At 41.5% G+C, this 27519-nt stretch overlaps 1 protein-coding gene across 1 annotated transcript; it reads right to left on the minus strand.

Moving 5' to 3' along the window:
* Positions 1-6039: 6039 nt before the first annotated feature.
* On the minus strand, positions 6040-26810 carry LOC309551786 (required for drug-induced death protein 1). Its single transcript, XM_082252475.1, has 2 exons — positions 26418-26810; positions 6040-6414 (listed from the first exon to the last, which is right to left on the minus strand). Exons 1-2 carry the CDS (start codon positions 26736-26738, stop codon positions 6292-6294), a joined length of 444 nt encoding a protein of 147 aa, XP_082108601.1. The 5' UTR covers positions 26739-26810; the 3' UTR covers positions 6040-6291.
* Positions 26811-27519: the final 709 nt, after the last annotated feature.

Consider the following 27519-nt stretch of genomic DNA (forward strand, 5'->3'; position numbering starts at 1 on the left):
CTCTTCATTTTAAAATAATACTTCCCTGGCTGTAATGTTAATCCCATGACTTCAATAGACCTCTTTGTTTTGGATCAATGAAAGCAACAAAGCCAGACACAGTCAGGTAAAAAGCATTTTCAGCAATGGCCACCGTCATAATCCTCTTTCCTTTAACCAGCAACCAAGAACCCTTTCCCCTCTACCAGCCAATCTTCTCCTCTAAGGCTAGGTGTGGCCATGTAATTATTTATTGAGCTCATGTCACTTTGCTATCAGCTCCATACAACATATAGAGGGGAATTTATCAAAACTGGAGAAGCTATGCAACAATCAGCTTCTATCTATCATTTTCAAAGCTTAAAGTGATATTAATTTTTTAATATTAAATTTTTTTCCCAATAACAAACATGTCATACTTACCTGCTCTTTGCAGTCCCAATCCTCCTCTTCTACCGAGCCGCTGCTCTGTGTGTTCATTCACACACAGGGCCGCAGCTCAGCCCCGACCCCTCTCTTCTCATTGGCTCACTGGCTGTGATTGACAGCAGTGGGAACCAATGGCTCCTGCTACTGTCTCAGCCAATGAAAAGAGAGAGATCCCAGAGAGCAGAGGCTCTCGTGCACATCACTGGATTGCAATGGCGCTCAGGTACGTATTGGTGTTTGGGGGGGCTGCTGCATACAGAAGGTTTTTTTACCTTCATGCTAAGAATACAGTATATGAAGGCAAAAAAAAAAAACTTGAGCCTTTAGAGCCACTTTAACTGAACAAGCTAAATATAGAAGCTGATTGGTTTGATAAATTCCCCCACAGAGTCAGTGAATTGGGAAGACTTGGTGCTACAAAATATGGCTGTCTGAATACTCTGCCACAAATAAAAACATTTTGGAAATCATCAAGTATCATTATCATGCACAGAACGCCATCAGACTTGCTCAAAGGGGCAGCTCAATGAGCAAAGCTGAAGTACAAAATCCTATAGGCCAGAACAACCAGTATTAAGGCTGGGTTGATAATAGCTGCGGCTCACAGCAGGGGTCCGGTGCGTCCCTGTTCTCTAATTTAGGTGCAAATCAGGTCCACATTTTTGCCTGAATTTAGACCTGAAACAGAGCCAAAGACACACAGGACCCTTTTCCAGTGCGGACCGCGGCCGCCATGGAGCTGTGTGAACCGTCTCCATTGAGAGCCATGCAAATTGGAAGTGTGAACCCAGCCTAAATGTTATTCAGATGGCCCAAATATTCATTCTAAGGGGTTACATAGTTACACGCTTGGACCAGTGTAATTATGTATATACCAGACCTGGCTGATATCCTCATAAACTGGAAATCACTCTAGCAGATATTGCTACTCCAGTGATCTCTACTTGTTTCCGTGTCCCGTGGTGAGTGGCTGCCCTGATGCATTGTGAACACAGGAGGACGGCGGCTCAGCACGTCCCTTTAAATGAATTTATAGCACCGGGACGTCCCAACTTATCTTGTTATTAATGGAACTGAAAACAATTTGGCAGAAGGACAGTAAAATGCCACCGCTGGCCTCCTTCATACACACATACGTCTAACCCTCTTCAACATGCTTAAGCCATCCTATTACTATCCGGATTGTGGGGGGATCTCCTACCTTTCTTTATTGAGTCTATTGACACTTCGGAACCTAAAAATCACAAACTTGTTAATATGCTTTTTAGCACGGGGTTCTACAATATTGCCAACATCGAAAGTGTTTTTTGAGACTCTTTACTTGAAAATGCTGGTTGCATGGCCCTCATTCTGACTCTAGCTACTATGAATCACTGACACAGAACTAGCATGCACATAAGAATGTTTTTTTCTATACTTGTTCCAGGTTAATGAGCAGTATGCAAGGTAATGAGGTCAGTCTAAAGCCTGCCATAGACAGTTCAGCAGGGACCAGCCGAGATTTGAACCATGAATGGACAGGCTAAATGTACCTAAGTTGCTTGATCAACTTGGGTACAACCTGCCTGATGGATTTTACATGCGATTATTGCTAGCAACTATTATAGCCGCTAGCAGTAATCACTATGTTCGCTGCCAGGAGAATAAAATGGCTCCACAGGAGGGATCCCCCATACACACTGACTGTGTGAATGGGGAAATGCAGCAATTTTATTTCCTGCAACCTATGGTTGCAGTAACGAAAATCGCTCCCTCTATGGGCGGCTTAAGGCGTCTTTCACACGGCCATGAAAAGTTTACTGGTGTTATTACATGTGTTTTCTAGGAGAAAAAATTGCTGTGTTATGGTTACTAAAATCCCTGCATATAGATGCATTTAAATGCGTAAAGACGCGTATGCGTACATAATGAAAATGTATTTTCCCCTTTGTTTAGACTTAATTTAATGTTCTAAGATGCAGATTTTGGATTCTGTGTTAGGGCTCTTTCACACGGGCGTTCCGTATGTCCGTTTTTCATCCCATCCGTTTGCGGATGAAAAACGGACATAATGTATCTCTATGTAAATACGGATGTCATCGGATGATCATCCTCTGACATCCGTTTTTGGCAGTTCAGTTCAGTTCAGTTTTTTTGAACGGAGGAGAACCCTATTTTTTCTTCCTTTCAAAAAACGGAACTGAAGCAAAAACGGATGTCAGTGGTGTCATCCGCAGACATCCGTATTTACATAGACATACATTATGTCAGTTTTTCATCCGCAAACGGATGGGATGAAAAACGGATATACGGACCGGATGACACAAGTGTCATCCGTGTCCGTTACAAAAAAAAAAAAAGGACCTGATCGGGCAAAAAAAAAGGAACGCCCGTGTGAAAGAGCCCTTACAGATTTAAATGCAGTGCATGTTTACGCACCAGTGTCAATGGCTCCATTGAAAAGAATGAAGCTGTGTTCAAATTAGTAATTAAAAAAACACTTATATGCATTATTTTTTAAGGCAGCGTGAATGAAGCCTTATAGCCAGTCAATAAGTATTTTAGGGGGGGGCAGAAATGAAGACCCCCCATGTTTGACTCACAGTGTTTTTTTTTGCAAAATGGCCTAAATACACCTAAATAGCAGAAATGGAAATGATTCCTTATAAGTCTTCATTTTACCAGCAAAATTGGAACGATGTACCTTGTATATAAACCAGAAATGTGTCACCATTCATAAGACCATCAACTTCTCCATTCTAATTCCCTAATGTCTGCCGTCCTTACACAACCAGTGAAGCTCAAATATTCAGGGATCGCTATTGTGATCCTGAGGGGTAGGGGGGAGATTTAAATTAAAACTAAAGACAAAACCTTTTTTTTTCTATTTTGGAAAGAGTAAGGGAAAGGTTAGACCCTCTTTCAACTTTTTATTGCTGCCTGGCTCCCTGTTAGGGAGATAAACCCCCGCAATTTGTCCTTTTGTCCAAAGGTACTGAGAGCAAGGAGAAATCCTTCAGTTGTCACCGGAATAGGAGATGAGGGGAAACCATCCGATATGGACACCTGTTCTGGTGACAGCTACCTAAAATTGGAATTCCCCTCATTTTGGGGAGATTTCTTCTCATATCCTGTTCTTTAGGAGAGAAGGTGAAGGTAAATCTCCTTTGCGGTAAGCTCACAGCAAAAAATAACATGATATATGTTTTAACCCCTCCCTGTGCTATCCAAAAACTAAAGATAATAGTATTTAGCTATACACTTTAATTTATACCACATGCAGTCCATTGCGTATTTTTCTGCATCAAAAACGCATGGAAAGTAGGTTATATGGTTTCCAATGGCGTAGTTATATGGTTTCAAATGACATAGTTCACACCAGCTTGGTCAGTTCCATTGCATTCCAGTTCCAGAAAAAAAAAGTGGAACATGCTACATTTTTCCTGCACTGGACCGCAGTAAAATGCACCGGACCCCAGTAAAGGGAGAGAAAAAGGAAAAAAGAAGAAAAAAGCATTTGTAATGCATATGGGAACGCATCAAAAAATGCACCGGAATGTGCCAAAAAATGCGATAAAAAACACCTGGAACAGATCTGGAGCGCATTTTTGGGGTATGAACCAACCCTAAAGCCAACCTGTGGGATAAGCAAATATTGTCTAAATAGAAGAGTTGCTTGTATTCTTGAATCTCAGTGTGCTTTGTGTATTTCTTCCAGATCTGTGCAGTAATCCAGTGTGAATTTTGCCTTCTGAGCAGGAGCTTCCTGTAATAAAGACCGGTCACTGCTGCTCTCTCTCCTTGTGCAGGGTGACTGGTCTTGTCTCCACCCCCTCCTGTAGTTTTCTGCAGGCATCATGCAGTGGGAGGAGCTGTCTGGGTCCCTCCCACATCTCTGCTCTTTGCACAGGCTATGTACAGCCCAATGATGAAGTCACTGATACATTTTCAAGGTAATATCTGGGTCTGCAAAGGCATTTGGTGCACACAAATAGCATTTATATCTTTTGTAGATATTGAGGAATAGTGTTTAATAAAAGTTTTTAATCTAGGATTTCAGCTTTAAGAATTAGGATTTCATAAAAAGAAATCTTCAATTAATAAGGCTGCTTGTGGCTAATAGGAAGTCAAGCAGGCTATGAAAAGTGGACCGCTAATCACATTGTGGGGCTCCTTCCAGTCCTGGCTCTATAGTCCTGGAAGCTGTATGTCTACCTTATAGTCTCCATAGGTAGGCTTCATTACTAGTAAACAATTGCATCTTTGGGTAACACTGTTATATCATCACCTGAAAGTCACTTTTTACGTTTAATGGAAAACTGTCATAAGAGACACACAAGCCCTGAGTCACGCAGGCACGCAGGCACGTGGGCAAGTTAAGGCATTTCAAAGTGTGCTTAAGGCATGCTAAAGTGGCCTCTTATTTAATTTTGCTGTATGTCATTTTAGCACATCTTAATTGCAATCATAGCTTGGTGAATCATTCTCGAAAAAGATGATCTCATTCTGGAAATGCTAGGTGCCTGGAATGCCTTGCTTTACTACATATTCCAGCTGCTGCAGCCTGCCAGTTGAGTAAAGCAGAATGTCAGACAGCTTTGGTTGGAATGCAGTCAAGTATGTTAGAAACACAACTTGAAGTACGAGTTCTAATTCTGCCAAAATATTAGTAGTTAGGCTCCACTCTGGGCCACATCCCTAAAATGACTACAAGAAAACAGCAATTCCCCCTTATTGTAGGGACTTTAAAGGCACTTTGATTATAGAACATTAAGAAGTGGTAATTGTAAAAAATATATTTTATTCACATATAATAAAGATAAAAAATATTATTACAAAACACAGTGTATACATGGTATGAATAGCTATAAAAATACAGACTGTGAGAGATGACGATGATAGAACTGTAACTTCCTCCACCCGACGCGTTTCAGAGAGTTAATCTCTCCTTCATCAGGGGTATGGGAGGTGTTACGTGGTATTACAAGTGAACATTCCATATATTCCGTTAAAACAAAGCTTGAGAATTCTGCTCGACCGCCCAAACATTCACATGATATATATAGCGTTATTTGCTGCAAGACGAATGAAGCGCTGTGTACTTCCATCTCATGACAGGAAATATTACTCTTTGCACAACCTGATGGCAACAAGATCTCAGTAATCTCATTAGACACTGTATTCATTTAGGCATGCTCATTATGCCTCTGGAACTCTAGGGATGGAGTCCTCTAGGTCTCAGTGATACCTGCTACTTGGCCTCAGGGTTCTGCACCCTAAGCAGTTTAAATTTCTTAATTTGCCTTCCAACAAATAATCCTATACATATCATGTGAATGTCTGGGTGGTTGAGCAGAATTCTCAAGCTTTGTTTTTTAAGGAATACATGGAATGTTCACTTGTAATACCACATGATTGATCCTGAGTGACACCTGGCACCCCCCTGATGAAGGAGAGATTCACTCTCTGAAACGCGTCGGGTGGAGGAAGTTACAGTTCTATCATCGTCATCTCTCACAGTCGGTCTTTTTATAGCTATTCATACCATGTATACACTGTGTTTTGTAATAATATATTACCACTTCTGTATGTTCTATAATCAAAGTGCCTTTATAGTCCCAACAAGGGGGAATTGCTGTTTTCTTGAAGTTCTAATTCTGGTGCAAGAAAATTAGAGTTTCAAATTCCAGTTGAAGCTCCACAGGGTTAACCAGGAGATGATGGATCTTCTCACACAGAACATCACATGTGCTTATTGGATTGGTTGGATGGTTGTGAATCTGAATAATCCAACCTCTTCACCAAGGTTCCCATTCTGCGCTGTCCATCCTTCGAGGTAATTGTCTTTATGTGAAGGCAGGTTTGGTGTTTTTGAAATGTTTGGACTCGGATATTTGGATCACGTTAGCGGTTCATGGAGGAGATCACCACCGAAGAGACACCAAATGGAGCCATGTAGGCATTTGCCAGTCCTTGAAGACCAATCAACATATAACGGCAGCCAGTCCGTACAGCTTTGCCAACATTCTAGAGGGAAAAAATGACAAAAAAAACACATACAAATGAAATTACTAGTAAATTCAAGGTAATAATCTGGACATGAAAAAAATACAATAGAATTATGAACGCTATCCAGAGAAAAAAATAATTGTCACAAACACAGAGAACATAAAGGGTAACTCCACTTTCGTGGATATTTCTTTATATTTTTAGTTACGATGGAAATATTACTAAAAACGCTAGAATTGCCCTACTAAATAAGCCAGTTGAAAATGTACCAAGACACACACAGACCCTAATATACTATGTTATATATTTAGCAGCCAAAATCACTATTGCAACTAATTGGAAAAGTCCAGCCTTAGACATAGCTTTAATGAAACGTAAACGTACGTGGATCATGTTAAAGGGTAACTTCACTTTCATGGGGAAAAAAATAGCAAATAACGAAAAACCTATTCAGCATATATAATTGTGACACAAATCATATTGTAATTGAGATAATTAAAAATCACCTTTCCTTTTCAATCTGCAGCTGAAAATGCAATACAATATGGCTACCTGGAGCTGTTCTGTACACAGAATGTATACTGACCACACCCCAGAAACATAATTTCCTGCTTGTGTGATTGGCTCACCAATTTTCCCAGAAGTCTGCCTAAGATACAAGTCAGATTTCTGGCATCCCCTGCAACAAAAATGTCATTTTTGGTGAGATACTCCCAATAGGAACACATCTAAAGGGGTGCAGGCCAAGCAGCATTCCTCATTAGAGCCCTGCAGGTGCCACAGCTGATAGATAATTATGAAACCGCTCCCATTAGACCCACTCAGCACAGAGGAACAAACAATGATTTTGTCTAAATAACAAAAGATAGGAATCTGCAACAAAGTTTGTTAAAATTCTTGTAATGTACAGAGATCACCCAGAGGGGAATGTTTTTTTCTCAACAAAAGTGGAGTTACGCTTTCATTTTTGGATCTCGGTAGGGGCACAATCATCAGAAGAAACTTCTGTTTTCAATAATAATAGTCACTTTGTGGCTCAAACATTGCAGGGGGGCAGCTATGGAGTGACACTTCATTTGCTGAGGCAGTCGGGGGGGCCACTGCCATACAAGAAGGTGAGTTGAGCTTTAGCAACTCTGTCACTGATGACTTTTCACTGGCTAGTTAGGTGTATACATAAGCTGAGAGGACTCCAATCAATGACCAAAGGGGTGGAACATTGCAATTTTAAAGCGTAACTCCACTTTTGTTGAGAAGAAAATTGCCCCTCTGGGTGATCTCTGTACATTGCAAGGATTATAACAAACTTTGTTGCAGATTCCTACCTTTTGTTATTCAGAAGAAATCATTGTTTGTTCCTCTGTGCCTCTGTGCTCAGTGGGTCAAATGGGAGTGGTTTCATAATTATCTATCAGCTGTGGCAGCTGCAGGGCTCTAATGAGAAAAGCTGTTGGGCCTGCATCCCTTTAGACGTGTTCCTATTGGGAATATCTCACTAAAAATTACATTTTTATTGCAGTGGATGTCAGAAATCTAACTTGTATCTTAGACAGACTTCTGGGAAAATTGGTGAGCCAATCACACAAGCAGGAAATGATGTTTCTGGGGTGTGGTCAGTATACATTCTGTGTACAGAACAGATCCAGGTAGCCATATTGCATTGCATTTTCAGAAAATTACAGTGTGAACAGGACTATAAGGTAACCATTTTATTTAGTGACAGGTGCTTTGACTGGCGTTCAAAGTATGTCAAACGTCATGTTTTGAAGCAAGTGTACCTGAGCCCTTAGCCTGGGTTCACATATGCTGCGGCCCGCGGTTCACAGCATGGGGTCCGGTGCGTCCGTTTACTGGTTCAGGTGCAAATCAACACCTGAATTAGAACCAAAGACGCACAGGACCATATTAAATGCTGACCATGGGTGCCCCGGACCTGTGTGAACTGGCTCCATTGAGAGCCGGTCACACTCCCTGATTTGGATGTGGGGAACCCCGCATCCAATTCGCATATGTGTGAACTCAGCCTTATGGTTTTTTCTTAAATATCTTCTGCTGGTACTCTCCTGGAACTGGCACACAATAATCTCCTAATGTTTTAAAACCTCATTTATGTACACTATTTTTGGAAAATAGTGTAATTTGGGTACGTTGTGTATTGTGTAGTAAGGGGTGGTGCATAGCGTTGTTACAACTTTATTAAATGTCACAATATTACACTTCACTCACTTTAGGTTGTAGTGCATAGAAACAAGCTGCTGGGCAGCAGCATGTGATGGGGGGGGGGGGGGGGGGGTTGCATTGCAAAAAAATGAAGACATGGCGTACTTTTACACAAAGCAATGCAATCCCACTTAACGCAGCATTATAGCAGGAACTGGGTACATAGAAAACAGGTTTTCTTTGTTCCTTTGTATTGAGTAGGGCTGCAACTAATGAATATTTTCATAATCGATTAGTTGGCCAATTATTGTTTCCATTAATCAATTAGTCAGATATTAACCTTAAAAAAAGTGTGTATAATTTAGGTAATATGTAAAGTTTAACCACTTGCCGACCGCCTAACGACTATTTACTGCGGCACTCAGCCGCTTACAGGCAAAGTGACGTAGGGGTACATCGCTCTCCCACGAGCCTGTAGGGGGCGAGTGCGTGCCACCGCCAGCGCGATCCCACCCCCCGCTCGTTCCCTGGGGAGCCAGCGCGTTTGACTGGCGGCTCCGATGGCCACCGTCCAATCGCGATCTTCCACAGGAGAGGGAGATAGACAGACGGCTGATGTAAACACAGCCGTCTGTCATTCTCCCTAAAGTAAGCACAGAGGCTATGTGATCCTGCTATATAGGATCGTATGTCTCTGTGATTACATCACAAGCCACGCCCCCCGCAGTTAGAATCACGCCCCTAGGGACATACTTAACCCCTTGATGACCAGTAAAGTTAACCCCTTACCTGCCAGTGTCATTTTTACAGTAGCAGTGCATATTTATAGCACTGATTACTGTAGTAATGTCACTGGTACCCCCAAAAGTGTCAAAAATGTTAGTCAGGAGTCCGATCTGTCCGCCGCAATGTCGCAGTCCCGCAAAAAAAATTGCAGATCGCCGCCATTATTAGTTAAAAAAAAACAATAAAAATGACATAAAGCTTTCCCGTAGTTAGTAAACGCAATAACTTTTGCGCAAACCAATCAAAATACGCTTATTGCAATTTTTTTTTACCAAAAATATGTAGCAGAAAACAAATTGGCCTTAAATGATAAAAAAATCTGATGTTTTTTTGAGAACTTCAAAAAAAATGTGAAAACTATTGTTATTATTTCAAAATTGTTGTTATTTTTGTTTATAGCGCAAAAAGTAAAAATCGCACAGGTGATCAAATACCAGCAAAAGAAAGCTCTGTTTGTGGGGAAAAAAAGGTCATCAATTTTATTTGGGTACTGCGTTGCATGACCGTGCAATTGTCCATTAAAATCTCGCAGTGCCGAATCGCAAAATAGGGCCTGGTCTTTGAGCAGCCAAATCCTCCAGGGCTTAAGTGGTTAAAAAAAGGCAATTTATTCTTAAATATCTCTATGCAGGGGCACTATGTGCTTTTCTGCAGCTTCTCCACTGAAGTCTATTGAAACCAAAAAAGCAAAAAAAAACACAGTTTTGAGTTGGAAAAAAGTCCTTGACCCTTTCCAAATACGCGGCTAAAAAAAGCATAGATGTGAACGTGTCCCATAGGAAACCATGTTAAACAAACTGTAGTACGTTTCTGCAAAAAGCACCAAACAACGCACAGGTGCGAACCAGGCCTAAGACGTTCAGTAGCAGCCGCATGCTTTTTTTTTGTATCACCGGTCATAATGGGGTTAAAAAAAACAAAAATTAGCCCTTTATTTTACAAAAAAATCAGATAATGGCTACTATAAGGGGTTAATTTATACTGTAAAACAGTGGAAGTAATAATATATATTACTTAGATCATATATATATAATAATTAAATACACCCAGAAGTAGGATATATGGGCATTTTAACTATGTGTCCGACATGAAGCAATATGAAGGGTAGATGGGAGATCTAAATCTTTTATATTAAAGTAGTACTAAAAGCCAAGACTTTTTTTTATTTTTTTTCATGGATATAATAGTTTTAGATACAGTGCACAACACTGGTAAAAGTTTATTTTAAATGTAATTGTAATGCCTTCTATTACCTCCAGTCTATCAACCTCCACCTTCTCTGGGTTCAGATGCTGATCTTCCCCTTCAGAGTGCCCCAATAGCAAGCTGCAAAGTATAGTACAGAGTGCCCCTATAGTGAGGTAAAAAAAATCTTCTGCCTTTAGAACCACTCGCTTCCTGCCCAGGACTACATGTCCCATGAGGCATTGCTACTCACACATTCACAAGTTCTAAGGCACTTACTGATATGTATGGAGGGTGTACTGAGCTGTATGTGTGCTGCACTGTGTATACTGACGTGTATGGATGGAGGGTGTACTGAGCTGTATGTGTTCTGCACTGTGTATACTGACGTGTATGGATGGAGGGTGTACTGAGCTGTATGTGTGCTGCACTGTGTATACTGATATGTATGGAGGGTGTACTGAGCTGTATGTGTGCTTCACTGTGTATACTGATATGTATGGAGGGTGTACTGAGCTGTATGTGTGCTGCACTGTGTATACTGATATGTATGGAGGGTGTACTGAGCTGTATGTGTGCTTCACTGTGTATACTGATATGTATGGAGGGTGTACTGAGCTGTATGTGTGCTGCACTGTGTATACTGATATGTATGGAGGGTGTACTGAGCTGTATGTGTGCTTCACTGTGTATACTGATATGTATGGAGGGTGTACTGAGCTGTATGTGTGCTGAATTGTGTATACTGATATGTATGGAGGGTGTACTGAGCTGTATGTGTGCTGCATTGTGTATACTGATATGTATGGAGGGTGTACTGAGCTGTATGTGTGCTGCATTGTGTATACTGACGTGTATGGATGGAGGGTGTACTGAGCTGTATGTGTGCTGCACTGTATTTCCCGATATGTAAACAAATAATGCATTCTGTATTCAGGCCAACTAATCGGCTGACCAACTAATTGATTATGAAAATAGTTGACAACCATTTTCATAATCAATTAGTTATCGATTAATTGATTCGTTGTTTCGGCCCCTGGTATTGAGTCTGTATTAATCTGTGCAAATCAATGCAGACATGGAGTGAATGAGCCCTTAATGAGGAAAAATGTCACTAATGGAGCCCTAAATAAAAATAAAAAGATCTGAAATGGGTTCGTATCATTCCCCACTTTATCTAAAATGAAAAAAATAAATAAATAAATCTGGTTTTACATATACTTGACTTTTTTATATGTAAAACAGAAATTCTATCTTTAGCAAAAAAAAATAAAAATATATATAGAACCACAGTAAAAAAAATACAATAAAAAGATAAATAAATATAGATATATATATATATATATTAAATTTAAACATCTTCACACAAACCAGTTTTTGAAAATGAGCCCATTTCTGTGCATTCCTATAGGCAGAATGGCTGCCATCTGAACATATTGATATGTTGATGTCGCAGACGCAGTAAGTGTTTATCACATGACTGTCAGCAGCGTTACCTGTACAAGTACCTGCACTTCAGGACTGCTGAAGCATACACAGTCATTCCAGGGCACAGTACGATGGCATGCCTACGCTGCAATTTTCATGTGAATTAGGAGCTCCTACTCTCCTATACAGGCTTGTTAGTGTTGATTTAACCCCCAGCATGGCTCTAGATCATGAGTATCTTCTCAGGTCAACACAGCACATGGAGTGGTTAGGCTTGTTCTGTGACATTCTGCATTGCACAGTGTAAAAGAAAAACTGCAGAGATATATGGGGCTGCCAAAGCTAATCCCTCAATCTGAATGTCTGGGTGTACTACTAGCTCGGCTGTAATGATTATCTCTGGCTTCAATGGTTTCTTTGTCACTGACCTGGAACAAGTAAACTAGTAACTAGCGTGTCTGCTCAACAAAATTAAAGGAACACTTTTTAATCAGAGTATAGCATCAAGTCAATTAAACTCCTGGTATATTGATCTGGTCAGTTAAGTAGCAGAGGGGGTTGTTAATCAGTTTCAGCTGTTTTGCTGTTAATGACATTACAGGTGTACTAGATGGGCAACAATGAGATGACTTCAAAAACAGAAATGGTTTTACAGGTGGAGGCTCAGTCATTTTTTTTCCCTACTCATCTTTTCTGACTGTTTTTCACTGGTTTTGCATTTGGCTAGGGTCAGTTTCACTACTGGTAGCATGATGTGATACCTGGTCCCTGTAGAGGTGCAAAGGCAGTCCAACTCCTCCAGGATGGCACATCAATACGTGCCATTGCCAGAAGGTTTTCTGTGTCTCCCAGCACAGTCTCTAGAACATGGAGGAGATTCCAGGAGACAGGCAGTCACTCTAGGAGAGCTGGACAGGGCCGTAGAAGGTCCTTAACCCATCAGCAGGACCGGTATCTGCTACTTTGTGCAAGGAGGAACAGGATGAGCACTGCCAGAGCCCTACAAAATGACCTCCAGCAGGCCACTGGTGTGAATGTCTGACCAAGCAATCACAAACAGACTTTATGAGTGTGGCCTGAGGGCCTGACGTCCTCTAGTGGGCCCTGTGCTCACTGCCCAGCACCGTGGAGCTCGATTGGAATTCACCATTGAACACTAGAATTGGCAGGCCAGCCACTGGTGCCCTGTGCTTTTCACAGATGAGAGCAGGTTCACCCTGAGCACGTGACAGACGTGAAAGGGTCTGGAGAAGCCATGGAGAACGTTTTGCTGCCTGTAACATTGTTCAGCATGACTGGTTTGGTGGGGAGTCAGTAATGATCGGAGAAGGCATATCCATGGAGGGACACACAGACCTCCACAGGCTAGACAATGACACCCTGACTGCCATTAGGTATCAGGATGAAATCCTTGGACCCACTGTCAGATCCTACGCTAGTGCAGTGGTTCCTGGGTTCCTCTGGTGCACGACAATGCCCGGCCTCATGTGGCGAGAGTATGCAGCCAGTTTCTGGAGGATGAAGGAATTAATACCATTGAATGGCCCCCTTGCTCGCTTGACCTAAAGCCAATAGAACATCTCTGGGACATTATGTTTTGGTCCACCAGTCCAACGCCACCAGTTTGCACCTCAGTCTGTTCAGGAGCTCAATAATGCCCTGGTCCAGATCTGGGAGGAAATACCCAAGTACAATATCCGTCGTCTCATTAGGAGCATGCCCTGATGTTGTCAGGCATGCATACAAGCACGTGGGGGCCATACAAACTACCGAGTACCATTTTGAGTTGCTGCAATGAAATCTCAGCAAAATAGACCAGCCTGCTGCATCATTTTTTCACTTTGATTTTCGGAGTGTATTTGAATTCAGCCCTCTGTAGGTTGATCATTTTCAGCATGAGATTTTCCCCATTGAGATCTGATGTGTTTTCAAAGTGTTCCATAAATTATTTTTAACAGTGTGTATATATATATATATATATATATATATATATATATATATATACAGTGGGTATGGAAAGTATTCAGACCCCCTTAAATTTTTCACTCTTTGTTATATTGCAGCCATTTGCTAAAATCATTTAAGTTCATTCTTCTTCCTCATGAATGTACACATAGCTCCCCATACTGACAGAAAAACACAGAATTGTTGACATTGTTGCAGATTTATTAAAAAAGAAAAACTGAAATATCACATGGTCCTAAGTATTCAGACCCTTTGCTGTGACACTCATATATTTAACTCAGGTGCTTTCCATTTCTTCTGATCATCCTTGAGATGGTTCTACACCTTCATTTGAGTCCAGCTGTGTTTGATTATACTGATTGGACTTGATTAGGAAAGCCACACACCTGTCTATATAAGACCTTCCAGATCACAATGCATGTCAGAGCAAATGAGAATCATGAGGTCAAAGGAACTGCCTGAAGAGCTCAGAGACAGAATTGTGGCAAGGCACAGATCTGGCCAAGGTTACAAAAAGATTTCTGCTGTACTTAAGGTTCCTAAGAGCACAGTGGCCTCCATAATCCTCAAATGGAAGACGTTTGGGACGACCAGAACCCTTCCTAGAGCTGGCCGTCCGGCCAAACTGAGCTATCGGGGGAGAAGAGCCTTGGTGAGAGAGGTAAAGAAGAACCCAAAGATCACTGTGGCTGAGCTCCAGAGATGCAGTCAGGAGATGGGAGAAAGTTGTAGAAAGTCAACCATCACTGCAGCCCTCCACCAGTCGGGGCTTTATGGCAGAGTGGCCCGACGGAAGCCTCTCCTCAGTGTAAGACACATGAAAGCCCGCATGGAGTTTGCTAAAAAACACCTGAAGGACTCCAAGATGGTGAGAAATAAGATTCTCTGGTCTGATGAGACCAAAATAGAACTTTTTGGCCTTAATTCTAAGCGGTATGTGTGGAGAAAACCAGGCACTGCTCATCACCTGTCCAATACAGTCCCAACAGTGAAGCATGGTGGTGGCAGCATCATGCTGTGGGGGTGTTTTTCAGCTGCAGGGACAGGACTACTGGTTGCAATCGAGGGAAAGATGAATGCGGCCAAGTACAGGGATATCCTGGACAAAAACCTTCTCCAGAGGGCTCTGGACCTCAGACTGGGCTGAAGGTTTACCTTCCAACAAGATAATGACCCTAAGCACACAGCTAAAATAACGAAGGAGTGGCTTCACAACAACTCCGTGACTGTTCTTGAATGGCCCAGCCAGAGCCCTGACTTAAACCCAATTGAGCATCTCTGGAGAGACCTAAAAATGGCTGTCCACCAACGTTTACCATCCAACCTGACAGAACTGGAGAGGATCTGCAAGGAGGAATGGCAGAGGATCCCCAAATCCAGGTGTGAAAGACTTGTTGCATCTTTCCCAAAAAGACTCCTGGCTGTATTAGATCAAAAGGGGGCTTCTACTAAATACTGAGCAAAGGGTCTGAATACTTAGGACCATGTGATATTTCAGTTTTTCTTTTTTAATAAATCTGCAACAATGTGAACAATTCTGTGTTTTTCTGTCAGTATGGGGTGCTATGTGTACATTCATGAGGAAGAAGAATGAACTTAAATAATTTTAGCAAATGGCTGCAATATAACAAAGAGTGAAAAATTTAAGGGGGTCTGAATACTTTCCGTACCCACTGTATACATATATATATATATATATATATATATATATATATATATATATTTTTTTTTTTTTTTTTTTGTAAAGTTTGCAGATTGTAATATTATTGCTAAAATTAAACTCCAACAGTCTTTGGTGTGACATTATGGGTCCTTTTTTTATTCTAGTGGTGAGAGGTCCAGAATACTTCAGAGCATAGCCGTAAAGTGATTGTAAAGTCTAGTTTTTCTTCTATTAAAATAACAAACATGTTATACTTACCTCCTCTGTGTAGTGGTTTTGCACAGGGCAGCCTAGGTCCTCATCTTCTCGGGTCCCTGGTTGGAGTTCCTGGCCCATCCCTCCTGTTGAGTGCCCCCGCAGTAAGTAGCATGCTTTTGGGGCACCCGAGCCAAGCCGCAATAGCCAATGTGGTGAGAGGTCCAGTAGCCGATAGCCGTGTGACTATTCAGACATGGTTCAGCCCTGACCCCCTCTCTTTCATTGGCAAAATTAGTTTGATTGACAGCAGCGGGTGCCAATGGCACTGCTGCTTTGTCTCAGCCAATCAGGAGGGAGAGTCCCAGACAGCTGAGGCATTCGTGGACATCACTGGATCGAGATGGGATTCACGTAAGTATTAGGGGGGCTGCAGCACACAGAAGGCTTTTTATCTTAATGCATAGAATGCATTAGGTTTTCAAAAACCTCCTGACTTTACAACCCCTTTAAGTAGTGATATGGATACTGTTCTCTGCATTGTTCCCTAGTAGTCCAGGGAGAAGGCACCCTTCGGGGTGGATCCTTGACACCCTAGGTTCACAGGAAGTCTGCTGAACACGGTCATTCAACCTGCGGACCACCACTAGATCTCAGAGCAGTAAATCGGTGGGTGACAGGCAGCGCTGGAGAAGAGGTAGGGAGTTTTTTTTAGTGAGAACTTCTTTATTGTAGTGAGCAACAGCAGGGCAGGTCAATTAAAGAAAAAAAAAAAAAGCTGGTTTCTGGTGTATCTAAATACAAGAATAAAAATGTAATATACTGCCCCTGACAAAACCATCTCTGACTAAACATGTTGGGCGGAGCTTAGCATCCATTAGTTGGCGTCATTACGCCCGCAGAACAGGGCAGAGCATTTTTACATACTGTATTTCATCTCTGGTAATGAAAGCATCCTCTAGCACTTATTAAACTGATTGGTCTCATATTGGATTATGTTATATGTATTATTTGTTCTTTCATACCATGAGTATTAATATGTACATCTTATAAAGAATGTATCTGCAGACTCTAGCTGAATGATTCAGAGGTGGTTTCCTTCTGTTGTATGTCCATAATTGCTCATGACCTCAGGCACTGAAGATCATGGATCGTTGGTAAGAAAGTTTTAATTATTTTGGTGGTAGAACACTGAAGGTGACATATTGGCAGTGCACAGAATGTTATTTATGGACTGCTCACTGGATTCGGACTTCAGTCATTGGTGTCACATAATTTATTTAAATGTGTGTTAGGTGCTGCGCTGTTGAAGTGGAACAATAAATATATCAATACATGTGAAAAGCTGGATGATACAAGACCAATATAAATCAAATCAATAAATTGTCTAAAGAACTTCTAATAGTGTGATGGTTGAAAGGCCAAATACCATAAATGTGACTCAAAAGATGAATGAACTCAAATTGCATATATAAAAATATAAATCTATAGGACATGCATATACCTGTACTTATAAACACAGAATAGTCTATGATATAACATCAATCAAAACGTGTCTTTCACCATGTGATAAACAAATGTATGCATGAAACTTCAGTGCAATCATAAGGTGACTCCAAGCAAATAAATGTGTGAGTCTTCAGTGCAGTGACACCTCCGTGTTTACAAGCCGCTCACCGTACTGCTGTAAGGTAACAGCATTAAATTACACTCTTTCTGTGCTGCTCCCTCACTCCCAACACTTCCTGAGTTAAAGATGTATCCTCTATGATCCTCTACATTTAGTCTCTAGCCCGCTCCATAGTATATGCAGGCAAGAAATGAAGCTCCATTATTGTTTTAACAATTTTATTAGTGAAAAACAGCAACAGGGTACTCACTTTTTAAAACTATCAAATGTACACTACATCCACGAGCGCCAAGCTCGTCCACACATCTCTTTCGGTAAGCCGATGCCCTACACGTTACGTCACACCACGTCACTTCATCAGGGAATACCAGGGGATGTGTGTGCTATGATTATATAGGGTACTAATTGTTTCTGATATGGTTGGCATTTTTTTTAAGTCTATAGCTTGTATGTTATACTGCCGCTATATGCTTACGGTTCTACACAATGTGACCATTATGTTGAAGACAAGATTGAAAGGATATTCTTTAATTACAATATGCTAACCTTGAATAAGGCACATACCTAATGTCAGTGGGCAGAGTCATTAAGACGGGCCGACACTACATAATAATTCAAAAGTACTTCTCTACAATGTAGCTATATATATATATATATATATATATATATATATGTATAATGGAAGTAATATGTAGGTTAATGGACTTAGTATGTCAGTGCTCAAGGATACTGGGAGAGATTCACATAAAAAAATCACGAATAAAGTATACCGTTTTAATCTGGTCTTCAACATAATGGCCACAGTGAGTAGAACCATAAGCATATAGTGGCAGTATACAAGAAGGGAGCAAAGTGTACACTCACGGAACCAGCAATCTAACTTTGCTCACCCGGCGCTAAAATAATCCTAAAACACAATGAATGAAGCAGCTGCTATAATGATAATGAATATGTATATAGGTGCATAAAGATCCACACAGCCTGAGGGCTAAAAGTCTCCTTCACACACTAGCAGCGCTGTGGTCCATGAATGAACATGAATGAATAAATAAACCAATAAAGGGAAGTCCATGCATACAGTCCCAAAATGAAAGGAGGTAGTTGGAGTAGGTGTATCCTTGCAGAGACCCAAAAGACCTTCACCACACCGCTGTGTGCACCCTTATGTGGGAACACTTACCAGAACAAATCTGTATATATGCAAAATATATCAGCCAGCGGGATCGCCTTAATCTCCTTGCACCTCTATGCACCAACATAGAGGTGCAAGGAGATTAAGGCGATCCCGCTGGCTGATATATTTTGCATATATACAGATTTGTTCTGGTAAGTGTTCCCACATAAGGGTGCACACAGCGGTGTGGTGAAGGTCTTTTGGGTCTCTGCAAGGATACACCTACTCCAACTACCTCCTTTCATTTTGGGACTGTATGCATGGGACTTCCCTTTATTGGTTTATTTATTCATTCGTGTTCATTCATGGACCACAGCGCTGCTAGTGTGTGAAGGAGTCTTTTAGCCCTCGGGCTGTGTGGATCTTTATGCACCTATATACATATAGTGGCAGTATACCATACAAGCTATAGACTTAAAAAAAATGGCCACCATATCAATTAGTACCCTATATAATCATAGCACACACATCCCCTGGTATTCCCTGATGAAGTCACGTGGTGTGACGTAACGCATAGAGCATCTGCTTACCGGAAGAGATGTGTGGACGAGCTTGGTGCTCGTGGATGTAGTTTACATTTGATGGTTTTAAAAAGTGAGTACCCTGTTGCTTTTTTTCACGAATAAAATTGGTAAAACGATAATGCGCTATGGAGCTTCTTTTCTTGTCTGCATATACTATGGAGCGGGCTAGAGACTAAATGTAGAGGATCATAGAGGATACATCTTTAACTTTAGAAGTGTTGGGAGTGAAGGAGCAGCACAGAAAGAGTGTAATTTAATGCTGTTACCTTACAGCAGTACGGTGAGCGGCTTGTAAACACGGAGGTGTCACTGCACTGAAGACTCACACATTTAATTGCTTGGAGTCACCTTATGATTGCACTGAAGTTTCAGGCATACATTTGTTTGGAATCACTTTATAATTTATTAGTGTTTATCACATGGTGAAGGACACGTTTTCATTGATGTCATATCATAGACTATTCTGTGTTTATAAGTACAGGTATATGCATGTCATATAGATTTATATTTTTATATATATATATATGCAATTTGACTTCATTCATCTTTTGAGTCACATTTATGATATTTGGCCTTTCAACCATTACCCTATTAGAAGTTCTTTAGATCATTTATTGATTTGATTTATATTGATCTTGTATCATCCAGCTTTTCACATGTATTGATATATTTATTGTTCCATGCACAGTATCACATCAACAGTGCAGCACCTAACACACATTTATTTTGATTCACTTTATTAGTCTAGGGTTTGCTAAATTGGGGTTTGTCGCCTGTTGTATATCCACTATTTCATTTTAGTGAGAGCATTATGATTTTACATAATTTATTTATTTATTCTATCATTTACATAGTTGATTGTATATGAATTTAAAGGCACAGTGACACATGATTTGAAGATATATTATCTCATGGAGCATTGTTTGATGTGTAGCACCCTCCTAGGTAGGTAATAGAGCGAAAGTATAGTTTTGGGTCCTGTCTGCTTAGCATAGGAACTCCAGGTAAATCTATATTGATCTCTGCCCACCAGAGAGCAGGATATGTTAGTGAGGTCTGCTCATTGTGCTTGGGTGCATTTTGTTCTGTCTGCAGAGTGTTTCACACTGGTCCAATATGGAGGCATGTTGGACAGTGGGAGGAAAACTGACAAATGAGTGCACAGGCTTTTGATACAGTCCTGGTGATTTGGCAGAGGAAAAGTGCATTGGTGAATACTGGGATGCTGTATAAAAGCCAAGAGCACCTGTGCTCAGGGTCCTTTGGCTGGATAGCAGAGTCCCAGAGGGAGGGGGGCTGCCTCCTCCTCTGTAGAGGGGTCCTGAGGCCTCAGGTAGTCGACCTGAGGGCCCCTGCCTGGAGAGTGCCAGTGAGGAGCTGAACCCGGAGGTCCAGGGAAGATGATTAAAAGGGGAGACACTGGAGGATCTGATTCTGCAGTACAGTGAGTACAGATCTGTGTCAAGGGGCCTGACCTGAGGGGGGCCACCCCTGCAGCTTGAAGAGTCAGTGGATGGGTGTCAGTAAAGGGGATGCTAGTGAGTGTCCCGAAGATAATGTAGGATCCCCAAGTCTATTGCCGGAGAGAAAAGAGCAAGGAGACTTAACCCTTTCCATACATGTGGCATTATGGACTAAACAGCGCTGCTGTTTCCACAAGCAACCCGTTAAGGCAAGTGAGAGTTGTCCTTATCCATTGTGAATAGCTCCAGTTGGAATACCCCACTATTCCCTTCTCCCATCCAAGTTCCAAAATAAACACTAAAAACCAACACCCCTGGACTGTTTATTGTGTGACGAGCCATTGGGAGTAAGGAGGGATATATGAACTATTCCTTAAGTGACTGTGTGCTGGTAATCAGAGGAGGCCTGAGAAGTCATCTCACAGCAGGCCCTACGGGGACAACGCTACAGATATGATGTGGTATATATTTTACATTTAAAGGGGAACATATGTCAACACATGTATTTATTTGCACTTAGCGTGGAGTTTTACATAATTACAGAAAATACCTGTTGATCCTGCTAGAAACTCCAGCTTGCTTGGCACTTCCTATGCACTGGACTAAATTCTAAAAATAATGTTATCAGCTCTTACCAGTTCTCTAAATACAGAACACCTCCAATCTGAAGCAAGCCATAGATTATACAATTTTCTTTTCTGCAACTGCAAGAAAATCGATTGATTCCCCTATCAACACACTCAGTGTTGATGGGGGAATCCCTTCCACGGAGCCTGTGTGTGGGGGGCTCTGGGAGCCATCCCAGTTGGGAGAACACAGCTATAGCCACTGGCAAAAATTGCATGCTAAAAAAACAAACATGCTGGTTGTACCCAAGTCATTTGATGGGCACAATCAGCCTGCCCATAGATGGATAAAATCTCAGACCTGGCCGAGATATGATCCATCTATGGATGGCTGAAGTAAAGGATGTAAGAAGAAGAAGGAGAGATGTTTGTAGTTCAAATCAGGAGAGCAGCCTAGATTGACAACAAGGCTTCCCCACAGAGTGCAGCGAGTGAGCCTTTTCCCCTACAGGAAGTGTGTTACTGGCAGGATCACCAGCTGAAAATAAAAGAATAAAAAAGACTGAAAAAATAAAAACTAATGCAGCCACCACATCTACCACCTCTAAGGACAGGTAAGCCGCAATATATTACATTCTTGTTGTCAAGTTAAGATACACTTTAATTATACCTCGTATAGAAAAAAACATCCATTAACCTAATCAGCCTTATAGCAATCTATAAGTAGTGCATGGTAGAAAGTGCATAACATGATAAAATATAACAACAGATCACCGTGATCTCAGCAAAGCAAACATTGTGTAATCCTAATGACACATATTTGACTTTAGACTCTGAACCAATGTGGCCTAATGAGTGTAATAAACTGGTATAACGTGATATGGTGCTCGGAGCTGCCAACTTATCCCGTTATTAATAACAGATCTAGAACTAGCTGAGGACTTCACATAGAAGATTTTCAGATATGATCCAAGTATAATCCAACAAATATAAAGTCCAATCTGACCCCCTCCCTCCTTCCCCTCCTGCCCTGACAGATCTAACAACAGCTAGAGAGGAGACAGCTGATTTATATATGGCAGCTTGTCTCGGCTCCGAGCAATATCCAACATACAGTATCTCACAAAAGTGAGTACACCCCTCACATTTTTTGTAAATATTTTATTATATCTTTTCATGTGACAACACTAAAGAAATTACACTTTGCTACAATGTAGTGAGTGTACAGCTTGTATAACAGTGTAAGTTTGCTGTTCCCTCAAAATAACTCAACACACAGCCATTAATGTCTAAACTGCTGACAACAAAAGTGAGTACACCCCTAAGTGAAAATGTCCTAATTGGGCCCAATCAGCCGTTTCCCTCCCCGGTGTCATGTGACTCATTAGTGTTACAAGGTCTCAGGTGTGAATGGGGATCAGGTGTGTTCAATTTGGTGTTATCGCTCTCACTCTTTCATACTGGTCACTGGATGTTCAACATGGCACCTCATGGCAAAGAACACTCTGGTGATCTGAAAAAAAGAATTGTTGCTCTAAATAAAGATGGCCTAGGTTATAAGAGGATTGCCAAGAACCTGAATCTGAGCTGCAGTACGGTGGCCAAGACCATACAGTGATTTACCAGGACAGGTTCTACTCACCAAGGTTGACTAAAGAAGTTCAATGCACATGCTCAGTGTCATATCCAGAGGTTGTCTTTGGGAAATAGACATATGAGTGCTTCCAGCATTGCTGCAGAGGTTGAAGGGGAGGGCATTATCCTGTCAGTGCTCAGACCATATGCCACACACTGCATCAAATTGGTCTGTATGGCTGTCGTCCCAGAAGAAAGCCTCTTCTAAAGATGATGCACACAGAAGTGATGTCATGTGTTGAATTGTTTTGTATGTGTTCTTTCGTTTCTGAGCATGCCTAGTTTTGCTCTTACGATTTTTTTCGGACGAAAACTGTACTAATTAAATGAAAATCGGACGCTGTGTTGACGTACGATAAAAATTTTATAGCCTGCACATCCAGTTTTTGTCGTCTGAAAATTCGTAATTGGCTGTCGAAAGCACCATACTAATAATCCGAAAAATGGTAGATCGTTCGATGGACGAAATTTCCCTTCAGATTTTCGTATTGTGTGTACGGGCCTTTACCCACTCTATTGTCCTTGTGACCACTGTTCTTGAAGCAGAATGTGATGGGAAACTTAAAATATTAAAGTTTTCACAAAAACTAAGGGGAAATCTTCCAATGGGAAATTTTCCCTCACTTGGGTATTCAGCACAGGAAATGCCTTTAGATACATACAGGCCTGTGGATATTTTTTTTCCTAGGGGGAAGGGCGGTTCAGCCTTGGAAACCCGGAGGAAAAAAAATAGGTCACAAACAGTGGGAGAAGAAGCAGACTGACCTCCAATCTACGCCCCAGGATATATAGAACCACAGAACAGGAATGGCAGAAAAAGACTAACTGGTTCATTGAGACTGCCCTTTTTTATTGTTTTTTTTGTTTTTTCTTTTGGCCTTTTTGTTTTAGCATAGATCAGTGGTCTCCAAACTGCAGCCCCTTGTTTGCTTTTATCCGGCCCTTAGGGCACTCTTTTAACCATTGACACCAATGACGGGGCACAATTCCTCTTAATGACACCAAAGATGGGACACACCTACTCCCAATGACACCAAGGATGGGACACAATTCCTACCAATGACAGCAACAATGGGGCACGATTCCTCCAAATTACACCAACGATGGGGCAAAATTCCTCCCAATGACACCAACAATGAGGCACAAATCCTCCCAATGACACCAAAGATGGGGCACAATTCCTACTAATGACAACAACAATGGGGCACAATTCCTCATAATGACACCAACGATGGGGCTCAATTCCTCCCAATTACACCAACACTGGGGCACAATTCTGCCCAATGACACCAATGATGAGGTGCAATTCCTCCCAATGACACCAACGATTGGGCACAATTCCTCCCAATGACACCAACGATCGGGTGCAATTCCTCCAAATGACATCAACGATGGGACACAATTCCTCCCAATGACTCCAAGGATAGGTCACAATTTCTCTCAATGACACCAACGATTGGGCACAGTTCCTCTCAATGACACCAACAATGGGACACAATTCTTCTCACTGACAGCAAAGATGGGACATTGTTTCCTCTGACTGATGTTTGGACATTTTCTACTCCAGATGGTCACAGGCCGGGCCCCAAAGCTCTGAGGGACAGTAAACTGGCCCTTTGCGTAGAAACTTTGGAGACCTATGGTATAGATCTATGTTTGTCCCAAGTGTGTTTAAGCCCTTGTTCAAATTTCAACAACTTGTCATGCGATTCAACAGGTCAAGTAGCATGACATTGACTTTGCGGTGCTGCATCAGTTTGAAAAAGTAGTTCCTGCACTGCTTTTGGCAATTTCGGGTGCGACTTAGATAGAAATCTGTGCATGAAGCTGCACAGATGTTTTCCAAGTCGCACTTAAAATCGCACTAACATGCAGCTTTGAAATTATGAGATTTCAGATGAAGTTTCACAATTTCAAAGCCGCATTTATTATGAATGAGGGCTTAATTCACTTATTTATGACTGTCTTACTAACTCTGCTGGACGTCTACTCCAAACACCAACTACTCTCTCATTAAGGGTCCTTTCACACAGGTGGCATTCTTTCTGATCAATAGGAGATCCAGGAACAGATTCTCTGCTGATTTGGAGCAGAATGGAATTCATATCACTTTTGTGATGTTCATGTCTGTGAAGTTTTTCCCTCCATCTTGTGATGGAGGAAAACCAGAGCTTAACGAACCTATGTTAGGTGTATGTGGAGGCAGATGTAATCCATTACATGTGTATTGATGTGTATCCATTTACGTCCTTTTACCTCCGATTCATCACATTAAGCTCTAAAAAAAAAAAAAAAAAAAGCTTTTTCTATCTTTAATTTTTTTTTTTTTTAGGACCTAGATGGATGAATGGAATGTAAACGGATGCACATCTATTTATATGTCCCTGTCCATAGAATAACATGGAGCTTCATTTCATTTCCACCTGAAAAACTGACAGGTAGATCTGATTGGAACGGTCGTGTGAATGGAGCCTAAAATAATGCTTTCTAAGGTTAGTTGAAAAAAATCACAGTTGCCACTGTTCTGAGCCATCAGACTCCTGCTGCTGGCCTGGGAGCCCATGCAACGCTCCATGCAACTGTCTCCAAGTTCCTCCAAACTTTAGAAATTCAAAACCAACCTCAAAAAGTGCCCTCCAAAGAACAAACTGGCCATGCTCTGATAAGGTCACTTCCAACATTTCCATTGCACCAATCCCCGAAATATTGACAGCCCCATGTAAAGACTATCCTACTGACGCATTTCACCCACAATGTTGCACTGTGGGTGAAACATATCAGAGGAGATGGTGTCTAGGCAGGAATGTCAATGCCTGCTGTATTAGATCAATAAATGTTTACTTGGAAGTGACATTATCAGAGCACAGCCACTTTGTTCTTTGGAGACACTTTCTAAGTTTAGTTTTACATTTCTACGGTTTGCGGAGGTGGAGGAAACAAGATACACTTCTTGGCAGTCATCTCATTTTGCAGAACACTAAAATCAATCAATCTGATGCTGGGATAACAGAAAGTAAAAAGTGAAATATCATATATAATATAGAAAAAAGATTTACTCTGCTGCTATTATGCCAGAAGTTTGAAGCTTGCAACATAAAATCTATCTAGGAACATCAGAAATGGCTTATTACCCAGCCGTTCTCAACCAGGGTTCAATGGAAACATAGGGTACCTCTACAGATTTCTGGGGTTCCTTGAGCTGTGGCTAATTGACCTCTCATTTTATGATACCTGCATTGTTCCTGGGCCAAGGCCACTTGGCAGAGCCAGCGGCATGGCACCAATTATCTTTTTGGCTTTCTGTGAGGGGAGGGGGAAGGGGAAATCTGACCACCACTGTAAAGGGGGCAATTTTCCCACTGATCTCTAATGACTTGGTTTTAGCAGGTGTTCTCCAACAACTGCAAATTATTTTAAGAGGTCCTATGGAGAAAAACATTTGGGAAAGGTTGATATTACCAGTTATGGCTCACTTAATAAATTGCTTAATGTGTGATACGTCATTGGGAGATTTATGGACCAGTTGGCTATTTTAAAAAAAAAAAAAAAAACAAGGACACATTTCTGGGGCAATCCTTGAGACCCTGTTCCAGGAATACCCTGGCACCCCTGACCTCCCCCCCCCCCCCCCCCCACTCCCTGCTCACCTTGGCATATTTTTTGACTTTCTGCTTCCTCTTGTACTTCTTGTCCTCCTTACTCTCTGTCTCCTCCACTGTCTCCTCCAGAGGGTCATACCTGTCTGGGAGGGGGGACAGGTGTACTTTCTTGCTGCTCCTTTCCTTCTTCTTTTTCTTGCTTTTCTTGTCTTTGCTCTGTTTTGCCTGCCCTGGAGGCTCCTGCTGGCTGCTGCCAACCTCTTTCTGGGTCACCTCCTGCTCCTCCTGCAGTTGGATCTGCTCCTTATCTTGCTGTAGCTTTCTATACTTCTTCTTTTTCTTGCCTCTGAGCCTGAACCGCCCGGCCATGTTTACTGTCTGTATGCTGCCAGCTGACTGCACTGAACTGGTGAACAAAATACCCGACAATTACAGCGCAGCTTGGACTTTGCTTCCTACTGCACAGGAATGTCTGTGCTCTCCTACGCCATCTAGTGGACGTTTTGTACTATTGCAGCCCCTGTTATTTCCTATGGCTGTTCCCTTGTGGCTGACTTGGCTGTTCTCCCAGGGTAGAAGTTTTGTTTTGCCTCCCAGTTGGGGGTCCTCTTGTTCATTGTTCCATTAAGAAAGGTTTATTTGTTTGACTTGCTGCAGGATATCCCCTCCCTGCCAGAGGATTGTTCCTAAAGATCCTGTATGTTTTGCGGGCGGCTATACCATTCTTTTATTGTTAATTTCATCAGTGTAAATGCACACAGCAAACAGGGGAGACAATACTATCTAAAAATAAAATTAACGTTTTTTTAGAGCAACTTTGTTTTCATGTGACGCATTACAACATGCTGAAACATCAATTCAATTAAAGCTGATCTTTGGGATAAACTTATATTGTCTAAATATATGGGTCAGGTGTATTTTTCCTTGAATCTAAAGCTGGCCATACCTGGATGTGCAGGGACCAACCGAATTTCAATTCATGTATGGGGACAATGGATTATACAATTTTCTTGTACACATTTTCCTTTAGATTTACCAAAACCATATAATATGAGGTCAGACCTAAACTCTTTCAATTTGTATCCAATCCGGCAGGAGCTTGCACTACATAGTTGAAGGTAAATCTAAAGGAAATTCAATAGGAAAATTG

This window comes from Pelophylax lessonae (genome assembly GCF_965119305.1).
Source record: "Pelophylax lessonae genome assembly, chromosome: 3".
NCBI lineage: Eukaryota > Metazoa > Chordata > Amphibia > Anura > Ranidae > Pelophylax > Pelophylax lessonae.

Coding starts and splice junctions, on each gene's coding strand:
- LOC309551786 (XM_082252475.1), bottom strand. CDS start 26,738: ATGGCCGGGCGGTTCAGGCTCAGAGGCAAGAAAAAGAAGAAGTATAGA. Junction 6,415..26,417: donor AAGTCAAAAAATATGCCAAG/GTGAGCAGGGAG, acceptor TTTTCCCTCTAG/AATGTTGGCAAAGCTGTACG.